General features: G+C 32.6%; 1 protein-coding gene across 3 annotated transcripts in view; it reads left to right on the forward strand.

Annotated features, from left to right (window-relative positions):
* LOC130614664 (uncharacterized) overlaps nucleotides 1-4295 on the forward strand; it is a 29494-nt gene extending 25199 nt beyond the window's left edge. For all 3 annotated transcript variants that reach the window (XM_057436102.1, XM_057436101.1, XM_057436100.1), the window contains exons 8-10: nucleotides 2155-2633; nucleotides 3586-3646; nucleotides 3735-4295. In XM_057436102.1, coding sequence (XP_057292085.1) covers nucleotides 2155-2633; nucleotides 3586-3600 — 494 coding nt within the window. In that variant the 3' untranslated portion in view covers nucleotides 3601-3646; nucleotides 3735-4295. The remainder of the gene's footprint in view (nucleotides 1-2154; nucleotides 2634-3585; nucleotides 3647-3734) is intronic.
* The last annotated feature ends 18567 nt before the right edge of the window (nucleotides 4296-22862 follow it).

Raw genomic sequence — 22862 nt, forward strand, 5'->3', positions numbered from 1 at the left:
ACGAACAAACTCCCCGAATTTATAGTGTAGCGTGTGAGTCTGAGTTAGTGTTGGCAGTTGATTTTGATATTTAAAGCGCATATTTTGTAAATATACATCATAGATTCAATTTTACTCCAACACAAACTCTAAAGCTGGCTTAACATACCGAATTTTGCACCAAGTTCGGAAACACTATTTACATTTACCTTTCGTTTTTAAACACGTGGCTCTCGGCCATACTTAAATTTTGCTGAATACTTTTCAAGCAAGATGCCTCGTACCACTTTACTGTTCCATACAAAGTGGCTTCCCTGAAGTTGATCACTTTGTACAAAGTTGGTCAATGTTATATGATGCGATTTCTCACTGTAACTCGCTTGGCGTGCTATTAACAGCAAAACTCTTATAACGACTACAGCCTCGTTTCTATGTGATTTGATTTTTGTAAAAATTACATTAGAAATTTGCAGAGGGAAAGCCTGTTTTTCAAGTTAGTTACAATATAGTAATGAATAACCTCGTTTTCAAGTTTCCCACATTTTTTAAAAATTATTGCTAATACAAACCATCCGGCGGGGAAAAAACAATCATAAGCAAATCAAAAGTCATTTCATCGTAAAATTTAGACTCGGCTGGTTTTTTGTTTTAACAATAATTTTTTCCTAAAGCTGTTGAGTTTGAATTTTTGCAATATCTAAGGCTCGTGCTCTTTTTTGTTCTTATAAAGAAACCCGCACAGTTTTTAACCGATCGCGTGTCAGAGAAACATCTTTGAAATGTTCGTGCAGACGAAATCGAATATATTGAGTACAGTAGTTCTAATTTTACCACTATATCATACTCAACCAAAACGAATATGTTTAATTCAGCAAATAATGTTGATAAAATCTGATCGTGTGAGGTTAGAGAAAATTTAATTTTGATAAAAGCAGTAGCTAGTTTTTATTATACATTATTTTTATTCATGAGAAACCCGTTTACAATTGATGGAGTATTTACTAAGAGCTGTGTACCTAAGTCTCGTGTTCTTTAGAACTTGTTCTTATAAAAAACCGATCGCGTGTCGAAAAACAATCTTTGAAATATTCGCGCAGACGAAATCGAATATATTGCGTACAATTTGTTCTATTTTTATCACTATATCATACTCAACCAAAACGAATATGTTTCATTCAACAAATAATGTTGATAAAATCTGGTCGTGTGAGGTGAGAGAAAATTTAATTTTGATAAAAGCAGTAGCTGGTTCTTATTTACATTTTTTTTCATAAGACACCCGTTTAAAAGTAACGGATTATTTACTAAGAGCTGTGTAATTTTAATTTTTTTTTAGAACTTTAACTGAAAAAACTAACAAACTCTTTTTGCGTGCTTGAGATTATGCTCTGTCTTGATCCTGCAATTTTCTCCATACAATCTGAAAAAGCGTTATTTGTTCAATATTAATATTTAGTGAAGTTTTTTCTTTGTTCGTAAGAAACTAAATAAAGTCTTGGAATAAGCATACTAGCCAGCCTCGGTTTTAGGGATTCATCGCCGTCTTCCCACATGCCATATAGATAAAAAAATCCCTAGGGACAAGAGTGCTAGATTAGACAATACTAATATTTGGTAAAATTTTTCATTTGTTTTAAAAAGCTAATTGAAGACTCATGAAATAAGCAGACTATCCAGCCACGTTTCCAGATCTAGCCCAGATTTATCTTATTGTTATTTAATAAGAAATAGATAAAAAATCCCTGGGGACGAAAGTGTTAGACTAGGTTGGTTTCTTTTATAAAAACGCATTATGTTATCGTAGTGATTGTAGAAATACCTATATTTACTTCCGAGATTTTTATTAAAAATGTCATGTGAAATTATTTTAAGAAAAATTTTAGGGTCTCGACTTTAACTGAAACATTTCCGTGGTTCATACAAGTAAAATAATTTTCTCCTGATGCAAATTATCCTATACATGATGACGTCAACATATTAATATTAACTTGAATAAAAATAAATTATTACTATATTTTTTGTTTCTGTGTTTTCACAATTACTTTTTTTATGTTTAATACATTATAAAATGTTTTACATTAAAAAAAGTATTTAATGATGTCATAAGTTTTTCGTTATCATGTTTCATTAATTTATAAATTTATAATTTTTATTCATTTATTATTTTATTTTTAGATATCGTGAAAATTTTTACAACTAACGATATCAAGAAACTGAAAAAATTGCTATCCATTCATCCAAACATCGTTCACATGAGAGATGTAGTTGAACACACACCATTGATGTGGACAGTATGTTACACCAACAATACATCAATGGTGGAAATACTCATCTCATATGGGAGTGATGTTTGGGCGGAAAATAGATGGAAACAAAACAGTTATCATTTGGCTGCAATGTTTGATCGTCACACAATATTAGATATGTTATGTCAACATGATGTAACAAACATCAACCGTGTAGATGTTAAGAACCGCACACCATTACATTATGCTGCATGGAATGGTTACATCTCATGTGTTGATGTTTTGTTACGTCATAAAAATATTGATGTGACGATCAAAGATAAAGATGGATATACAGCTTATGATGTTGCTGGAGGATCGAGTGAACACAACCGGGAAATAATAAGACAAAAAATAAAAGAATACAAAGTAAGTTATTAAGTTTATTTAATAAATTATAAGAAGAATAAATTTGTATTTTATTTTAATTTGAAAATAATAAGGATTAAATAAATGTTTAAAAAAATATTTAGGTATGGAATGTTTTTATTTTTTTAAATTTTGGTGCGAAGAAATTAAAAGTTAAAAAATTCGAAAGAAGATTGAATTTTTATTTCTTTTAATTTGATAATAATGATGATAAATGAAAGTTAAAAAACGAATGAAATGATTCGCAATAATAAAAGGATGGATGATTTTTATTTGAGTGAAGTAAACTAATTAACAAATTGAAGGATATAATGAATTCAAATTTAAGAAACTTAAGAATAAAGTGTTGAATGTCAAAAATATTTTTTTATAACAAATTGGATAAAATGAATAAAATACTTAAGAATAAAATGTTGAGGTTGTCAAGTAGATTATTGTGACAGTCCAAAGTAGAAAGTATTTTTAATAAAAAACAGTGAATAATTATAGCTGTTAATAATTCTGACAGCATTAATTTTTATGTATGTAAAAATAATGAGAGGAGATACTGTGAGAGATAAGTATATATTATAACGAAATTAAAAATAATAAATTTTATAAGAAAAAAGAAGAAGTAAAAATAAAATTTCGTACCCAGACTGTTTTTTATTTTATATCTTCGGAAATTGAATGTTATTATTGTTAGCATGAATTAGATAATATAGATGTGAAAATATTTAAAATAAAAGATATTTAAAACATTTAAAATAAGAATGTCACGATGTTAAACTTTTTTTTCGTAATCCAAAATTATTTTATTTTTTGCATAGCGATTGTACAAATTTCGCGTTATAAAAGGATTTTATGAACAAATTGACAGATTGTCTCTCATTTAGAAGACATGGCCATGGCGATGGCTGTTCTAATACTTAAGTAGCTATACTTTGAAATAACAAATCTTTTTATCTTTCAGGACAGGACGAAGTAAACATTTCAAATGATTTTGTTTTGAAAAACAACAATCAGTTTGTGAGGTGAGACGGTAATTTATACAATTGGATATATTTCTCTTTTGTTATTTCTATTTTTAACTTTCTTTCATGAAATTTATTTATTTTTTAGATGAGGAACGAGTCCATTTTTTAGTTTTATTTTATATTGTAATAAATTTATTTGTAGTAAAACGTACTGAAACATTTTTCTGTTCAATTTTTATCAAGCCTTGTTTCGTTTATATTTCTTTGACACATGTCCAAGGTCACGTGTTTTTTTAACTGTCTGAAACTTGCCGCATGACAAACATCAACTGATATACTTTCTCAACCTCGTCCCCAAGTCTTGTTAGACCTTTTATATTTTAAAGGCCTGAACAAGGCCCTGGCCCTGGCTGGTCACGTGACGACAGAATACCCACGTATAGTGGGTATTTTGAAAATAATTATGTGTCTCGCTCTTCCAAAATATACACAAGCAGTCGAGAAGAAAATAAAAGAACTGACACAATTATTTAGAATGGTTAAAATAATATTAATAAAAAAAAAATTATAGATATTTTTATATAAATATTTTTATATAAATATTTTTATATTGTAAAAAATATTTTTATTTATTTATAATAGTATTATTTCATGTATAAAAGAACTGTTAATAAATATTGTATAATATATTAAACATTCACACTTGCTTACCTGTTTTTAATTTCCAGTACTTCTCCCCCTTTTTTCATAAACTTCCGCCCATTTTAAAAAAGTTCATCTTATCCTGATTATACTGAAGAATAGCAATTAACCATATATTAAGTAAAATTCAAAATAATAAAGCAAATATAAAGACACATTTTCTTGTGTTTACATGATACTCGTCAAAAGCCGCCATTATATGGTAATTTTTTTCGTGGGATGAAATCCAGATTGACGTCATCTCCTAGATGGTAAAAGAAAGCCCATGAATATGTTGCTGCAAAACTCATAAAACATTTTTGTGAATAATTATAAAATTAATGTCTAAGACAAATAGAAGTAGTGCCAAAAAGCATTCTTTCTTTTCAGCCTCCAAACAGGTAAAAATCAACGAGTTGCGTGAACCATCCTCGTCCCCAGGATTTGTTGCCTGATAAGTCAAATCCGCTAGCGCTCGGGCTACATCTCAATAAGGCAAGAACCCCTGGGAACGTGGTTGTGCGTGGACCCATGAACAGAGTAGATACTTTTTCAAAACGAGTATAATATAAGATGAACACTTTTCACCGGATGTTTTGATCAACGCTGTCAAAAAGCCTGTGGTAAATTTTAATCATAGTAAATGGAGTCCTGCGCAAATTTCAGCATAGATCCTGCGCAAATTTCAATACGCACTCGTCTTTTACGTTGCACCTAGGGCTTCCCTTATTATAATACAGGAATTTACGGACTTCTATTTTGATCTGCGCGTTATTTTTGCTTGCCGGAACCTTTGACCGTTTGCGTGAATTCCATCCTCGATCACAGGACATGTCGTGATGATCAACGCTTTCTGAATCAAAAACGCTTGCTGAGTTAAACTGTGTAATCAACAAAAACTCTGTCCATGTGGGCATTGCTATACATTTTCTACTCTTTTGCGGACTTTTCCGTGAGGAAAGTAGCAAAATAAGTTATTGCTCATCTCCAGTACCTGTTACAATCTCATTTTCAAACAAAACAAAACAACCGTATGATATATATAAAACCGCTTATCCATGTGGGTATGGTGACATGATCCATCGATTTGGGAGATCCGTTCTAGAACTACGTATGATTTCAAACTTCGTGTAAATTTGATTTATCAGCATTTTAAGTACAAATTGTGCGACCTCACTCAAAATTGGTTAGCTTTAATAAAGCTCAGAGAGTATGCTGATGCTGGTCATGAGTAAAATTCTGCTGGGGATTATTTGTTGATGGAACTATCCGTCCAATATGTCGAACCAAAAGATGTCAACAAGCTATATACAATGGCAATAAACAGATCTATTCTTTTAAATTTTAAAGCGTTGTTGGACTAAACGGTTAAATTGCGAGTTTGTATGGGCCTACGGAGGGTAGGAGACGCGATTGTGCTCTTTTGAATACTTCCGGATTACTTCAAAGTTGACAACATTCACATTCGCCTAATGAACAGTTATTGTGCATTTATGGTTATCTTGCATACCTCATTCGTCCACAAATAATATGGCCCTTTAACGATGCGAATATACTACTAATCAAAGACCGTTAAATGAGGCCATGAGCAAAGTGAGAATATCTGTAGAATGTATATTTGGTGACATTGTGAATTACTCGCATTTTTAGAAAAAGTTGAAGATAGGCTTGAGTGCTGCTGGAAAAATGAATTCACTTTGTGCACTTCTTCATGATGAATTCAGAATTCTTAAAGTTCTCTGGAGTTTATCGGTTCATGTTAAGAAAATTTTGTACCATATTCGTTTAAAATCTTTGCAACGTCAGTGCAAAAATAACTTTTATATTCCATGCAAAGAACACGAGTTCGTGTAAAGTATTCACAAACTTTCTTTTGCGTAAATTTTTTGAAATATCGCGATACAATGTAAGAACTGCGTTTATATTTTACACACAGAACACGAGTTCGTGTAAAGTATTCCCGAACTTTCTTCTTTGTAAATTATTTGAAATATCACGATACAATGTAAGAACTACGTTTATATTTCACACAGAGAACACGAGTTCGTGTAAAGTATTCACGAACTTGTGATGATTCGTCAATTGATTCTTGATCTTTTGACTTTTTCGCTTCGCTCTTTTTCTCTACAAAAAATAAGTAAAATACATTACAAAATCAATCTTTAACAGAGACAGTCTGTTTAGAATTTCGAGGTCGACAGAACAGGCCCTGTTTAAAATATCTCTGCCCTAGAACTGTAATTTCTAAAAGACAAGGAAGTAGCAAAAACATATCATAACTTATGTTTATTAACATCAAAAATAAATATGTATTCTAAATAACTATTTAGTGACAAGTATACAAATGTCGTCCACAGAACATTGTTTTTTTATGTTTCAGGAGTATAGATTTATAGCATGTGTAACAATATTTGTATAGTATGAAGAATAGAATTTTTATGATGATTTGTTATGGCTAATTTTATGTTGGTGAAGTTGATGTACTCTTTTTTGTGAGATAGCTCTGTCAAAACCATACTCTTCATATGCTTGAAATTCTTTTGAAATAATTTCTGAGAAAACATTGTCCTAGTTACTACATTTTCCAATGACTTTTTTAAAAGTTTAGTTATAAATTCTTCGTCAACTAGTTCTTCCTTTTGTTCATCTTCCTTTTTAGCCTCAAACTCATTATTATTGTGCTTCTTAATGAAGTTTTAATCCACCTTTAATTTTTGCACACTTTGTCACATACTTCACAGGAAAAATTACCAAGTTCGATCCTAAATGATAATAATGTGGTCATATCTGTGACATACAAAAAGGCTTTCCCTCCCTCCCCCAGCAGCCTAGCTTGTTAGTCTTACTTTTTCTATCAAACCAGCACAAACAAAACAAAAAATTACTTACGTCTTCACATAGATCGTTTGCGAATTCATTTAAATATTCATCTTCGTTTAAAACTTCAATAATATATTCAAAGTGTCATCCTCAAAAATATCTAAGGATACCAAAATACTATCATTTCCTCCTGCATTAGACGTTAGGGAGAACTGCAAATTAGATTATTTCTCATAAATAAGGTAGTAGCTAAATTAGGAGATTTTTAATAGCTTAACTTGGAGAGAATAGTCTAAGGAGATGGAAAATTTAATCGACGATATCTTCGCAATCTTTGTCGATCGCGCCATCATTTTTCCTGTACTACTTGCTGACTTAGTCATCTTTGCTTAGTTCAAATCTCATAGAATTTGCATGGCGGATATAAAAGTTATACATGTAAACGTGCGCACCAACCAAAATCGTTTTCAATTGACTAGAACAAGGTCCTGGGCAAGATTGTCCAAATAGCTTATTTTGTCTATGATAGCGTAATTAGGACATTATAGCCTAACCATCCGCCATCTTTTTTTAAATCAAAATAGTGTATTTAGGCTGTTTTTTACTAGAAATTAAAAAAAGGTTGCGAAGCATTACGCAATATGTTTTAGATATATACTGATTAATTTTTGTCATTTTGCAACATTTTAACGCCGTGTTACTTGTAAATTGTGTTTAATTAAGGTTGCTACTGTAAAGGTTTGACCGTGAAAAGTCTACCTTGTACCCCATCGGAGAGCAACTCCTTCCGACCGCAAGAATATACATATTGTTCCAATGATCTCATTTTGGACAACTGTGTTCTTGTGAGATGCAGCTTTACCATGTTTGTATATATACGTCAATATTGGAAGGATTGGAAATACGTAAATTTCGAATAGCTGCAACCTGGGGGAAATAAGATCGAAGTTTTATCATTATATAAATGCCATTTGTATAAACCTTTTTTGTATGATGTACCAAATTCATTATTTAGAGTCTATGTTTTGTCGAGCATGTGTCCAATGTAACAGGTGTGTCCATGTAAATATGTTATCTATTTAAGTGCTATTAAAGATTTCTGTAGCTACCATTCTCCGGAGAGAACACGCGGATGAGCTGCAATTTTCTTTGAAGTTTCAGAACGTATCACCTCTGTTTTCAACTTAACGTAACGGAGTTAACTGGGATAGGTAAAGAGGATTCTGGATGGTCAAATAAAATCTTAACATTTCCGTTGCTTTCCTTCCACTGCATCACTACTTCCAAGCAAGCTCTCGTCTGCTTCAAACTTCCCATGCTCCAAGTTTAATAGAGCAGCAGAAAAAACAATTCCATTAATTATTTTACCCGATCATTTACAAAGGAAGCTTAGAGGTGATGGCCAAAACAATATTCTTCTTATTCTTAACTGGAAAGAGATCAGCAAGTAAATGAAAAATAATTAATTTTCCAAATACATAGGCAAAACTGCCTTTAACAAAGCGATAAAATATATGATTTGCGTTGTTTTCAGGCAATATTCAAAAACATATACTTGCTTTAAAACAACAACATGTACTTTAGAGCCACCTCCACAACTACTTAGTCTTCACAGTGCAGTCTTCACTAAAAAGTTCCATTTTTAACGATCACGATAAGAAGTAAAAAATTCTGGATAAACGAGACACGAGTGCATTAATTAAAAATCTGCGAAAATCAAAGATTTTTGACCAGCCTCCACCAGGGCCATGTTCGTTTCGCCGTCCGATATGCAAAAAGAGACAACATGTCCTGGGATCGAGGTTGGTCCCTATCGCTTTTTGTTTCTCTTTGATATAATACGGCGAGGTTCTAACACCTTACTGCAGCTGATATCTGGAAATACACCAACACTGAATGTCATAGACGTAAAAAACCCTAGGGACGAGGTTGTAAAATAAACTCACCGCGGAACAACAACAACTTTTTGGCAAAAATACAATACAACTATATATATGCGGAATATTTCTTTTCAGAAAGTACGACAAGTTTAGATCGCGCGAAACTAAAGAAAAACGATTACTGAGAAATTTCGTAAAACCTCTTTCCACAGAATTATAAAATTAAATATTGATAATAATCACAATATTGTCAGTGTTGACCGACGTAGATCCAACATTGATGAAGCTTTTAGCGCCAAAAATCCAAATGGAATTAATGACTAACCACATAAAATATAGATCACTACTTTTTGTGGCCAAGACAACAGAATTGAAAGCACTGTTTTTCATTTGGAAAGTACAAATTGTATTTAAAAATTTGCCCAAGCTTGCCATCATACTTATGGCTTTTTTGGCCAGTTGACACGCATACTAATCTACCATACTGAACACAAAAGTTACGAAAAACAAGAAATTTGATTAAGGTCTATTATGTGGTTTCTTAAAGGGTCATTCAAGAGTAGTTTCATAACTTAACATTACCACATTATTGTAAGCTCATGAAACACAATGGGTTGTAAAGAAAATGATGAAGCCCTAAATATTTTTTATCCTTTTTAAATATTTTTATATGTCCAAACTTAATCTCCCAGAAACAATAATTACATTAACGGTCGCCACCATTGAAGTCCACTTGCTCATTCGTGACTTCACACGTCGTACATAGCTCACTTCTTGAAAAAATTATTGCAAGGTTCGAGTGTTGAAGGATTTAACAACATGCGAGAGTAGGTAAACAAAGTAGAACGTCCAGGTAAAGGCACCGTTTGATAAAATAGTTCAGATTTAGAACATATATCAGTAAAAAGATGCTAGTAGCAACAACAGTACAAAAGTTTTTAACCACAAATGAGCAAGTACCTTTAAGAATGAAGAGGTATATTTTCCCCTGTTAGTTTTGGATTGGTGACTTTTTATTTCCTCGATGCAACAATAAAAGAAGCAACTTGAGCTTTAGGAAATACTTAAAAATTGTATAATAAAATTTAAAAAGAAAGAGTTTTGTTAATACTTTATGGATTGAATTTTCTTCTTCTGACTGTAGCTAGAGGTAGCTAGCTAATGATTCCATTGAAGGATGACAACAAAAAATATTTGTCATGGTGGCCACAGGCACCAAAAAGTAATTTAGTTACCTAGCTACATCAAACCAAGGAAAAAACGTAAAAATAACTTCCAAATCATCCATACCTTTGCAAATCACTTTTCTTCTGCTGTATGAAAAGGATACCACAAACATGCCAATTCATGCTGATAATTTGGTACTTTAAAATCTTCTTTTTATTGAAGCCATAAATATAACACGTTTTTGCGCATTATAAACGTTCAAATTTCTTATAGTGTGCTTTCAAAAAAAAGGTACAACCTTTCCAACTCGAAATATTAAGTGAAAAAGCATACCAGCTAAGCCAATTATTATCAGGACTTGGTATGAGCTATGTATTTGTGTTAGGTCTGTAAAATACACGGTAATTCAAATTAGCTGATAGCCGTTTTCTGATTGCTTGAGTGTACTTCCCAGTATTTCGCTTCCAGCAAACGGTAAATCGGTAAATAACGGGGGAGGAGGGGGGGGGGGGGGGGGTAGCGGAAAGCACTTCATGGAAGGATCCATATAGTCTGTGAATATGTCGTATACTTGAACCTCCAACACAACCTCACCTTTACCCAACATTGTCGTATTCCTTCCCTCACGACAGCTCAACTGAATCCGACACGCGACGTTAAACAAATTATCAACGTCGTGATGTTGTTAATACATACTACTGCATAACGTAACATCTTTGTAATATACAGTAATACACTGTAGTACTTAGTTATATGCCGCATTGTATACTGTAGTACTTAGTAATATGCCGTATTACTTTGTAGTATCCAGTGATGCACTGTAATACCTTGTAGTAGTATACAGTAACATACTGTAATAATCTTGTAGTATTCGGTAATATACTGTAATACTTGTAATATTCGGTAATATACTGTAATACCCTGTAGTATTCAGTAATACACTGTAATACTTTGTAGTATTCAATAATGCACTGTAATACCTTGTAGTATTCAGTAATACACTGTAATACCTTGTAGTATTCGGTAATACACTGTAATACTCTGTAGTATTCAGTGATACACTGTAATACCTTTTAGTATTCGGTAATATACTGTAATGCCTTGTAGTATTCGGTAATACACTGCAATGCCTTGTAGTATTCACTAATACACTGTAATACCTTATAGTATTCGGTAATATACGGTAATACCTTGTAGTATTCGGTAATACGCTGTAGTACTTTGTAGTATTCAGTAATACACTGTAATACCTTGTAGTATTTAGTAATATACTGTAATAAGTAGTATACTGTAATACCTTGTAGTATTCAGTAATACACTGTAATACCTTGTAGTATTCAGTAATACACTGTAATACTTTGTAGTATTCGGTAATACACTGTAGTATCTAACTGTAATATTTTGTAGTATTTGGACACTGTAATACTTAGTAACATACTGTAATACACGTAATAGATCTTTCACGGTTGCGCAAAGCATTCTGGGTATTTTTCTTTCCCGGCGTGCGTTGGATCACATATCACATGAAACGTTGGCTGCAGATACAGATATGGATACAGATACAGATAATCTTTTCTGAGAAGGAAAGTTTACAAAAATGGAACTGAATAAATACAAGGAAGTATTAACAAACTATCACAACCGCCAGGGGACCTCTCAAAACAGCCCAGAGGCCAGTTAAAAGAGGCGAGTAGGACCTTGTAAAATCTCTGAACTAGTTCTGGGTTGCATGCAAAAAAAATGTACAAACTTCAATACTGCAAGAGCTCTGATTGCTCATGAGCAAAAAGCAGAAGTAAAAGCCACTGCTGAATATACAATTTGCTTCTGCGTAACATGCGAAAAGACATTTGAATCAGACGATGCGCTAATGCAAATGTTTGGAAGGGTAAGTCGGTTTAAAAAAAAATGAAACAAATACCCTTATTTGGTTGGTTCGTTTCTTATGTAATATTGAAAGTTTTTTTCTTCCTTTAAAATTCGAACTGTACATTCTAATTTAAGTAGTTGTGTAGGAAAATTTGTCATTGGTATTCCATCTATCATGTGTGAAATTTGATTATTGCTTTAAGACGAGAATAGAATCCATGTAATAAAATGGATACTGACTGGTTTTGATCCTGCCCTATAAAATACAAAGCCATTTGTCAGGGCACAGACCTTGGAGCATGTGCAGTAACTTTGACCTTCAGAAGGAGAAAATCCCTCTGACAACTACAACTACAACAAAAAAGCTTTAAAAACGTTCCTTTAAAACAAAACTACAAGAAAGAGTAAAGCTAAATCTGTAACCTTAAATTTTGATGAAGTTGGATTTAAAAGCAATCCAGTGCAAATCCCTAGAGACAAAATTAGGGGCCTTCCAAAAATTTTGGTCCCCATTAGTGGGATATCTCCGCTAAGATTCGCCCCCCCCCCCTCTTTTAGCGGATTTCCGTCCGTGAAATACATACATTCGGATAAATCTTAGAAGGCTCAGGGGCGTGTTTTGTAGATAAAAGTTATCGGAATTGATGACATGAGGAATTATGCTCGCGAACGACGAAGAATTTTGAGGCCGCAAACAAATTTTTGAAATTTCTCAATCGTTCGCGAAATCTTTTTTCAAACTTCAGACCCCCTTTAGCGCCGATATCCCACTAACGGGGCCCCAAAAAATTTTCAAAGGCCCCTTAGGGCTCAATTAGGAAACTCTGATTGTATTTTGGCCACAAGAACACAAATATTGCCCTCAACTGTTACTTACACAACTTCAGCTGCCATTTTCCTTTGTTGTCTTGCTATAATGGCAATGTTGATGCTATGCGCACTTTTTTCCCTTTAATCCGCCTACCCATCCTGTGCCCAAAAGGGACGTGGAAATAATTAAGAAGTGCGAGTATGTTAACTTTGACCTGCTTCTTCTCCTATGCCGAAGTGAGCGCAACGAAGGTAATTAAATACACAACAGTCGAAGACCCTACTTTCCACTGGCTATTTCGTGTACCTCGTACATGAACTAACGATCCTCGTACAGGTGAATTTTAAAAACTACTCTCAAAGTGTTATAAACTTCATTCTACGTAAAAAAAAATAATCACAATACAAAAAGTCGATCTTTTGTTATTCATTTCATAAAAATTTCCGATTTGAATTAGCAAGTAAAGTGTTGTTTTGTTGGGGTAACATATGTATTTTAGACGCTCGTTAAAAAAGATGGTCGTCGCATTACCGAGTAAACACTCCACACTCTTCCAAATTCTATGTTCTAGCTATTATCGTTAGTTATTATCATGGTAATCATTAGCATTCCTGATTGAAATTATTGAAAAGATTGAAATGTTGGCTTGTTATTTATTGCGTTGAAGAGTAAATTACAAGGAAACAGAATGAGTCTTGATTTTTTAATCCCAGAACGATATAATTGGATAATATTTCCTAAATATAGTGTATACTTTATTCTCAAAATTCCCGGAGATAAGGCGCGGGATAGTAAATTCTACCGAAATTTTGCAGTTTTTCTATTTTAAAGAATGGAGTGTTGTGCATTTACAGCGATCGCTATTCTAATGATTCCGTCAACTATTGTTTTTTCTCATCAACATTTTCTGGTGGTTCTCAACCAAGACTACTCGTTCTGTCATAGTACTGCCGGTTCACTGCTGGTTCTCTGGTTGTTCTACGGAGACTGGTGATTCGCTGCTTGTTCTGTGTTGGTTCTGCAGAGACTGGTGGTTACCTGTTTTAGTTATTGCGGAAGTGGGAACATTGTTCATATTTTTACAACATTTATATCTGAGGAATAAAAAAAGGGCATGGCATGATTCACATAACTTAGGCATAACCAAGGATCATTGGGCCTTGTTTAATGAAATAGGTATTCAGAAGTATAGATTTCATTGCAATTACAGTGGGACCACTCATCACAAGAATTGCTTAAAATTGCATGTCTGTTGTTTTTAACTGGTTTTGCAACACACTACAGGGAAACTGCATCATTTACACTTTAAACAGAAAAAGTAACAAATAAGAAATCGACAAAAAATCGAAAGTAAAAGCGATCACAGAAAATGAGGAAAAAAGAGAAGATAAAAAACATCTACTTGCAAGAATTACTCCTGGCACCATTTTAAACTGGAGTTATTACGATAGCAGAGAATCGGTGATGGGGCCGTCAAGATTGGGATCTATTAAAGATCAAAACTAAGGAGGCGTCCAGGGCCTCAATCTTGGCAACATATGCATATTGTACCAGGAATTCCATGAAAAAAACAACACGCATGAAGCTATATTTGTGAATTTGCGCATGCATTTTTTTATTTTTTATTATTCACTTATGGAGTGGTTTAAAAGTGTTAAATATATTAACGAAACACATTGCTTTGTCGTTAGAAGTAAGCTATAGTAAATATATGACAAAGAGAGGGCTTTGTTGTACCATGTTGTATTCACTGCGATCATCTACTCTTTTTTTTGCTATGTCAATCCGCCCCTCAACATGGCCGCAGACTATATTTTCACGGCAGGTTATATTTTCTCCATAACGATTCTGTTTTTTACTAAAATACATTTTTTTTAAACTCCAGTTCCATTTCGATCTTTTGCTGCATACAATTCTTTTTTTGTACGCAAGATGCGTGTCCATTGATGTTTGAAAAAAGATTATCATTCCAATTTCTTTTAATTTTTTTATAATTTGTTAGAATTTGTGCATATAATGTTTACAAAATTAAGATTTTTAATTTTAAAAATGTTACCACAAGATTTTTAGTTGTGTAAATTCTCGGTGATCTGCTGTTATAAGACCAAAAAATAACTTTTTGAGGAAAATTATGATTATTGGTAAAATTTTCATATAAAAATTGATTCTTCCAGGATACAATTTCTGGCAACAATAAATTTTTTAACTGTTATACGTCATAATACGTAATAAAGCCATGCTATTAAAAAGTTTAAATAGATATGTTTTTTTCAGTTATCTGTTGAATAATAATTTTATAAAAAAATTAAAAAAATATTTTTTTGAGAAAAACGTTAGTTTTTAAAATCTGATGTGGTGAAAAGTAAGCCAGAGTTGATTTTTTATATAAAGAGAATACTTTTTTAAAATATATTTTCTATTAACATGAAAGGTAGCTAATTCCATACTGAATACATGTTCCAAAAGAGCTAGTGCAATTGCATTTATTGTTGAAAAAAAGAGACAGTGTATGGCATCTTTTCAAAGATACCTGAGTTAAGCATATAATTAACTTTTTGTAGCCTTAGCTAGATTGGATTTTGTTAACTAATTATTTTAGTTTATCTTATTTTTTAAAGCAAAAAGAATAGTGTTGTGTGCTCACTTAGTAGTAAGAATGCTTTGTCTTAAAAAGTTATTTTTTACATTTATGATACATTTATCTTTGATGTTAACATGCTTTATTAAATAAAATACCGGTTATGCCACTTGAAATACAATTGCTCGGAAGATATTTTTTGTCTTGTATGAAAGAAATTTGTGAATACTTTAAGGCAAGAAATTCTATTGTTCTTTACTCACGTGATCATTATTGCGAAATCTTTCATGTTGGATGTGGTCTTGCTGGCTTTATGTTTATTGGTTGATTATAATTCGGGTTTGCACTGGAAAATTAATATATAAGAAGCTCAATTTTAATATCTCCAAGAGAACTTAGTTAACTAGGCTAGAAATGTCTGAAATCTGGACAATCCTTGTTAAGTTGAGACAGTGTAGAGATACTGTTAACTTGATACCATAATTATTCAAATAAATAGTCAAATTTTTATTTAGTACATTGACTTTCAGGAGGGGCATATTATATGTACAGGAAATATTGTCAGTTGAAACACCCTTAAGTTGAAGTGTATATCCCTCTCTTCAGTGAGCTAATTTCCTACCCTTTTTATTATTGACTTGTGCTGAAAAATTGAACAAGCAACACTAAATCTCGGAAAATTTTATGACCCATTTCAATTTATTACCACTCCTCATATTAAAACAAAATCGTGGAGTGGTGGAATTAGTTTTACAGTGTAATGATTTTAAAAACTAGGTAAATTTCTGTTGTTTTAATTTAATGATGATGCACAATGTTTTTTTTGTTCACAAACTCTTTTTGGGATTCTTCTGTTCTAATTTATACTTTGCTTTTTAATCAATTTGGTGGTAATGGCAGTTTGGTTTGATTTTTGCTTCTTTACCTTTTTTTTGTATTTCTAATGCAGGTAAAACCCAACATAACTTTGGTGATAATGATTCTTGGAAGAGTAGGATAAGGAAGTTTTCATCATCAACATCATCTTTCTTGGCTTAACGCCTGTTGGACGTTGCATAATGTATTATTGTTCTGGTAACAAAATTAGTTTTGTATAAATGCTGATATGTGTGACCTTTTGTATTTCTATGTTATGTTGTTTAAAAAATATTTCTATAGTTGTAAAACCATGAAAGTTATTGGTTCGAATCCAATCCATCTTTAAAAGGTGGTAGTTCAAATGGAAGAACAACATGGTGTGTAATTAGTTTCATACAGCAACAAACAATAATCCAAATCAATTCAAAATTTATTACAAACAAAAGTTTCAAGAAAAGAGGTAAAAAAGAAAGCAAGGAATTTATTTAGGATATACGTTCAGTTATTCAGGTTTTGCTGAGCTATAGTAACTAGTTGTTGCCATGTGAAAATCAAATCTAATAAGTAAAATTTAGTTAAAAAATAATTTTTTGAGGAAACTAATTTATCACACCGCCGTTTGTAACATGTAATTGGTAATAATGTAATAATGTAATTGAGCCTTCAAAGATGGATATGTTTTGGATAAAGTAGCAGATTGGATTAATGAATAAAAGATGCTGAGTAAAATTGCTAAAAGAGAGTCGCAAGGGGCGTAAAGTAGCTGGCTACAAGCATAAATTAACGTACTGTATGCGAACATACCACACATTAATTATCGGAAGAAGTACTCGTAGTTATTGAATTTGAATTAATACCAGCACTGACGGGATGTGTTAAAGTAAAAAAAAGAGAGACAACTGCTGTCACTCCCGATTAAACTTGGTGGTCTTACCAATATTCTAAAACTTGTCACCAATAACTGAATATCTTGGTAAACAAATAAAACAACAGACTCGACAATATGAAGAAGATCCAGAATTAAAACAAAAGAAAACCAATCAAACAAAATAAATTGCTAAGATTAGTGTCATTCTCGATCATGTCATGTTACTCAAATGAGTACGCAGGAAGTCAGAATGAACGACATCAACCAGGAAGCAGTGTATCTAGTCGACTGACTACCTTTAAGGAACGAGGAATACACAATTACCAAGCTATGCTTCTCGGCTCCGATTCAAATTTCAAGTTCACAATTAATTATGCTTTGTCGTGCAAAAAATGTGGCTTCGTTTCGCTTAGACATAATGAAATCCGTAATGTCACGGGGATGTAACTAAAAGAAGTTTGTCAGATGTACGCATTAAACCGTGTCTACAACAGTTACCTGGTGAGCCATTCAACGAGTGGACAGCGAATGTTTCTCAGGAATCGAGAGTTATGTATGCACAAGAGGTTTTTTTGGAACACTGGTCAAATGGCATTTTTAGATGTTACCAATAGCATATGATGTAAAAAAAAAGGAAGAAAAAGAAAAATTACAATCAGTGGATCCTAAAGTTAGCGAAACTACTTCCCGCATTTTTTACGACGTGTAGTTCTGCTACCTTTATATATCACCAGAATAGCATTTTTCTTTTGATAAAGCGGCGATATTTCGCTATAGAAACAGACCAACAAATTATTTTATTGGAATGTATGCATATACGTTTTAATTAAATATAATGTTTACAAAAGAAATGACCTTAAAAAATTTTTTGTAACATACTGTGTGCTTCTATGCTGCCTTCGTGTAGTATGGATGGAGCATGATGACAGGTCTATTCAGAGCAATACGCTAACTATCTTGTGAACTGCCTTGGTCTATTGGTATTACTAAAAAAACTTTTAGAAATAACTCAACAAATTTTCCTGTTTTGCAAAAAAATGCTAGAGTACTATTTCTTTTTAGGAGTCGAAACACACTCAATATTAGCTAAATCAAATTTTATTTACCCTATTATTAACTAATAGCTATTTTCAGCCGGTTATTATGAGAAAGTCGTAGCGTTCAATGGCTAGAGAGCTTTAAGAACGAGCCTTGTACAGCACAATATAACTTAACTTCGTAGCAACCATATCGTCGTTATAAATGTAGACAAGTAACATGGGAAACGTCGGTAAAACGTGAAAGATGCAGTCATAACTCAATTTTATATAGCTAGTTACACTATATTAATAACTATGTTCCTCCGAATAGTTTATTTATATTTATTTATTCATTTTTTATTCATTCATTTATTCATTCATTTACTTATAATGAATATTCATACAGTATAAAACATCGTCTGCTATTAAAATGTGTCCTATAAATATTAGTAGTATTAGTTTTTCTAACAGCTACGAACAAAAAAAAGTCTATATACATTTTTATCATTTTTTTCATGAGGTTTTAGTTTTAAAAATATTAAAAGTTCAAAATCAAATTACACTGCTTCCTATAAACAGCAAAAAAAAAACATGACACAATTATTTTTCTAAAATATTCTTTTTTTTGGCATTTATATATATATATATATATTTTTTTTTCGGTACCGGAATATTCCTTATCTATCCTTATCTATCCTTATCCTTTTTATTTGTGTATGGATAGTTATCCAAATCTACTGTTTGTTTCAATATCTCTCCTTTGATAAATGTATGGATAGGTGTCCCACATTCCAGCAAACTTACTGCGTTAAGATAAAAATAAAGTATTCCATGAATTGAGCTGTTAGAACATCTAATTTATTATTTCGTACAAGCGTATTTGCGACTTTTTCCAAAATCTCCTTCTTAGTGGTGTATGGATGGGCATCAAACATCACTACTTGTTTAGTGTCTAGCATAAAGTTTTCTACCAGGTTGGCGTGCTGAATATTTTAATTCGCGAGAAGGGTGAGTTAAAAAAATGCGTTTTTTAAATGATGCATGTATATCGATAGAATCTCTATTTTTATAAGGTATGGATTGATCTCTCATTTTCTTCGTTGTTTACCGAGGAGAACTAATGTTGTATACACAGGTCTGCTACGACATGCTGTATGTTTTTTCCGCCTGAAGGTATTTCACAAAATATCCTTTTAATATTGTATGGTAGTATGAATCGGTCTCCCCCGTTCCTGCTTCTTACTGAGTGGGATAAAGTCTTCCTGTAAATTTACATGTTAGGACATCTGATATTATCTAAATCTCCTTTTTAGTACTGTATGGATGGATATCTTACTTTTTATTTAGCGTGAAAGGAACTTCCAAAATTCTCATTTTAAATGATGTATGGATGGGTCTCACACTCTCGTCCCTATTTTGAGTAAAATAAAGTCTTTTCTCGAATTGGCCGACCAAGAGATTTAATACTTCACCTTTCGTCGCATTGCAGGATCTTTTGCTCCCTTGCCTGTTTACAGAGTAGAAGAAAGGTTTTTTTTATTCGCTTGCTAGAACATTGAACATTTCATTTGGTGCGACAGAATTTTAACAAAATCTTTGATGTATGCACATGCAATGATATACGCACGCGTGTGCTACTCGCTTTTTCGATTTTTGAATAGAAAAAAGTGATCGTTGGACGTTGTTTTATTCTGTTCTTTTTTATATTGCGTAAGGTTATTCCCCAAAATACATTTTTTAATGATGAATTGACAGGTTTCGCTACTTGTCTAATTGTTTTTTAATCAGAATAAGCTTTACCTTGTTTAGCTTCACAATACATTCAATATCGTATTTATTGCGGGAATAGTTTCCTAAAATTTGTTTTCAGTATTGTATGTGTAGGTATGGATGGGCCTGGCTACTTGCCTAAATATTTACCCTAACAGGACATCTTCCCCTATTGTTTAATTCAGTTCGCTTGCTTGTGTACTGACTAGAATAAAGTCTCCCCTTGCTTTTTGTACAGCATGCGTTTTCGAACAAGCTCGGTAAAATTTAGAACAGTTGTGCACGTTTCATGTGATCAAAACGACCTTAAATGTTAATTCAAGATATTTAGTAGGCCTTTGCGTTTTAATTCTCAGTATTTAACCAAAATTTTAAATTTTGTTCAAGGATGAGTTTCACGTTGCAAAAAATTAAATGCGTACGGCATGGATGGAGGCGTTGTTTTATAAATGGCAAGCATATGCCATATACCATTGGGTAATTCATTACTCTGCAGGTAATAAAAGAGAAACAGTTACAGTAATACATGCAGTCATGCTGTCGAGTATAGTGATACATAATAACTTTTTGTTGCCCTTCCCTGACCTCTTCCCAGGTTAACTTGTATTATGTTACATAAGTACAACGTCGTCCGTAGCGAGGTTATAATAACACAACCTCGTCCGTGGTCTAGGTTGTATTTAAATTAACGTGAATTTTTTAAAAAATTTGCCTAAAAAGCAAAAATAGCCGAATACCAGTTGGCTGGAATAAAGTTTTCAAATAGCTGGCTACACCCTTTACTTTAATAAAAACTTTGGCGAAAGTCTAAAGTTTGTTAATTCAAGGAGACAACAGTTTCAATAAACCTGTAATACTTAGCTAGGTTTTTCACAATTAATTTTGTAACAACAAGCTTTATGATGTGTTTTTATTTAAAGTGACATTAAATTTTGTGAATTCCAAGCAAATAATGTCCATTGTTGTAAAACCATGAAAGTTATTGGTTCGAATCCAATCCATCTTTAAAAGGTGGTATTTCAAATGGAAGAACAACATGGTAAGCAGTAATTAGTTTCATACAGCAACAAACAATAATCCAAATCATTTCAAAAAATTCATACAGTTATACCCTTATTCTGTGTGTGCAAAATTGCGGTGTGATAGAATAAGCTCCATTAATCTACAAAAAAATCGAAGGTTCAATTCGATATCGCGGTATTTTAATTATTTTTAATTGCTATTAATAATAAGAACCGCCGTACGCTTTGTTACGCAGTCTTTTGCAACCACATCATCAAGTTCTATCCATGCCAGTACCGATAAGTAACGATATGGATGAAATTCTTATTTATCTTTTGCAGCTTTTTTAAAATGGAAACAAATCAGAAATTTAAGCTCTTTCGAATTTTTCTACCGTGATTAATCAAAAGTTAAGGCTCTTTACATTGCTGTTTAATGGTTCGACAACGAAGATATGAACAGTCAGATTTGAATAGTAAAGTTGTTGGGTTTTGACAAGATTTAAAATGTTCTCCTTATGACTTTTTTGACTTCTAAGGGCTTTGTTTTTACAACATACTCACTATAAAAAACGGACAATATATTGATAATGTAGAATGGATATTATGTCCTTATGTACTGAATGAACGGGCTTCTAAATATTGATATATTGACCATATGTATAAAAAATGGATATAATGATGATTTTTTCAGGAGATCCGAGAATCCATATAATATAGAGACCTGGTGACCATGTCAGGACGGAGCGCATTGCTGCTGCGTCTATCCGCTGCACTGCAGGGCGCTCCGCGGTTTACGGACTACTGCATCCTTGTTCCCCACCCTCTTCCCTGTTTTCAGACAAGGAAATATATTCTTTATAGGTTTGCCTTTTCATTGTTAATTAGTAAATATTTCTTGGGTTTAAGGCAATAAATTGTTTCTTTAATGTGTTTGGCCATTCCAGAGACGTTTTCTTTATCGTTTTTTGCGCCGTTTTTGTGTTCTTTTATTCGTGTTGTCAATTTCCTTCCTGTTTCTCCTATGTAATATTTTCCACAATCTCCACACGTTACTTTATATGCAACACCTGATTCATTGTCTTGGTTTCCGTTTTTTAATATTTTGTTGCCTTTTACAACATTTTTTAGCGCTTTGTTTTTCGTATGTGTTAATTTTACATTAAATTTCTTGCATACTCTGGCGATTTGTTTGAGAAAATAGAAATTCTCTATAGGGAAAACAATTTTATTAAAAGAAAATTTAAAGAGGCATTAGCGATTAAACAACACAAATCGGATTTATTGAACAAAAAAGATAAAATAAGACAATTATCTGAAATTTGGGAAAACATATTATAATTTTTAACGACTTTTATTGTTAATAAACGATTTTTATACATTTTATTTTTATCAAGAGAATTTTTAACATTTTGTACATGCATGTTGAAAGACGTTTTTAGTTGTGATCTGAAGATGCTCTGACAAAGATCAGGGAGAAAATTTATCAAATTTAATTTGTTATTTATTGCCTTAAACCCAAGAAATATTTACTAATTAAGGAAATATAACACTAAGATTTATTTATTTAAGCCATCATCGGTATCTACAAACTTGAGAAGCCGCCACTTACGCTAGACAGCAGAGGCTGTAGCCAGGATACCCAGCTCAACGGTCCACAACATTTCATATTATAATTTATGGCTGGCCTAGTTATTTAAGCTTTCTTTGATGGAGAAAGAAAAAATGATTATAAGGGTGGTTTGAATGGACAACGCTGGGTCTCCTGGCCAAATTTATGGCTAGAAAGACTGAAAACCTTTGGAGATGGACAGCCAGTTAGGCGCGTACAAGAGTTATCTCACCTTCTTTTTTGCCTCCAGCGGCAAGTTAAGGGGCCACCAATTCATACTGTATATTTTACCGTGGTCACTCACAAACAGAGTTGTTTGCCATGGTATAGTCAACTGCA

The sequence above is a fragment of the Hydractinia symbiolongicarpus genome, chromosome 11 (assembly GCF_029227915.1).
Source record: "Hydractinia symbiolongicarpus strain clone_291-10 chromosome 11, HSymV2.1, whole genome shotgun sequence".
NCBI classification, from domain to species: domain Eukaryota; kingdom Metazoa; phylum Cnidaria; class Hydrozoa; order Anthoathecata; family Hydractiniidae; genus Hydractinia; species Hydractinia symbiolongicarpus.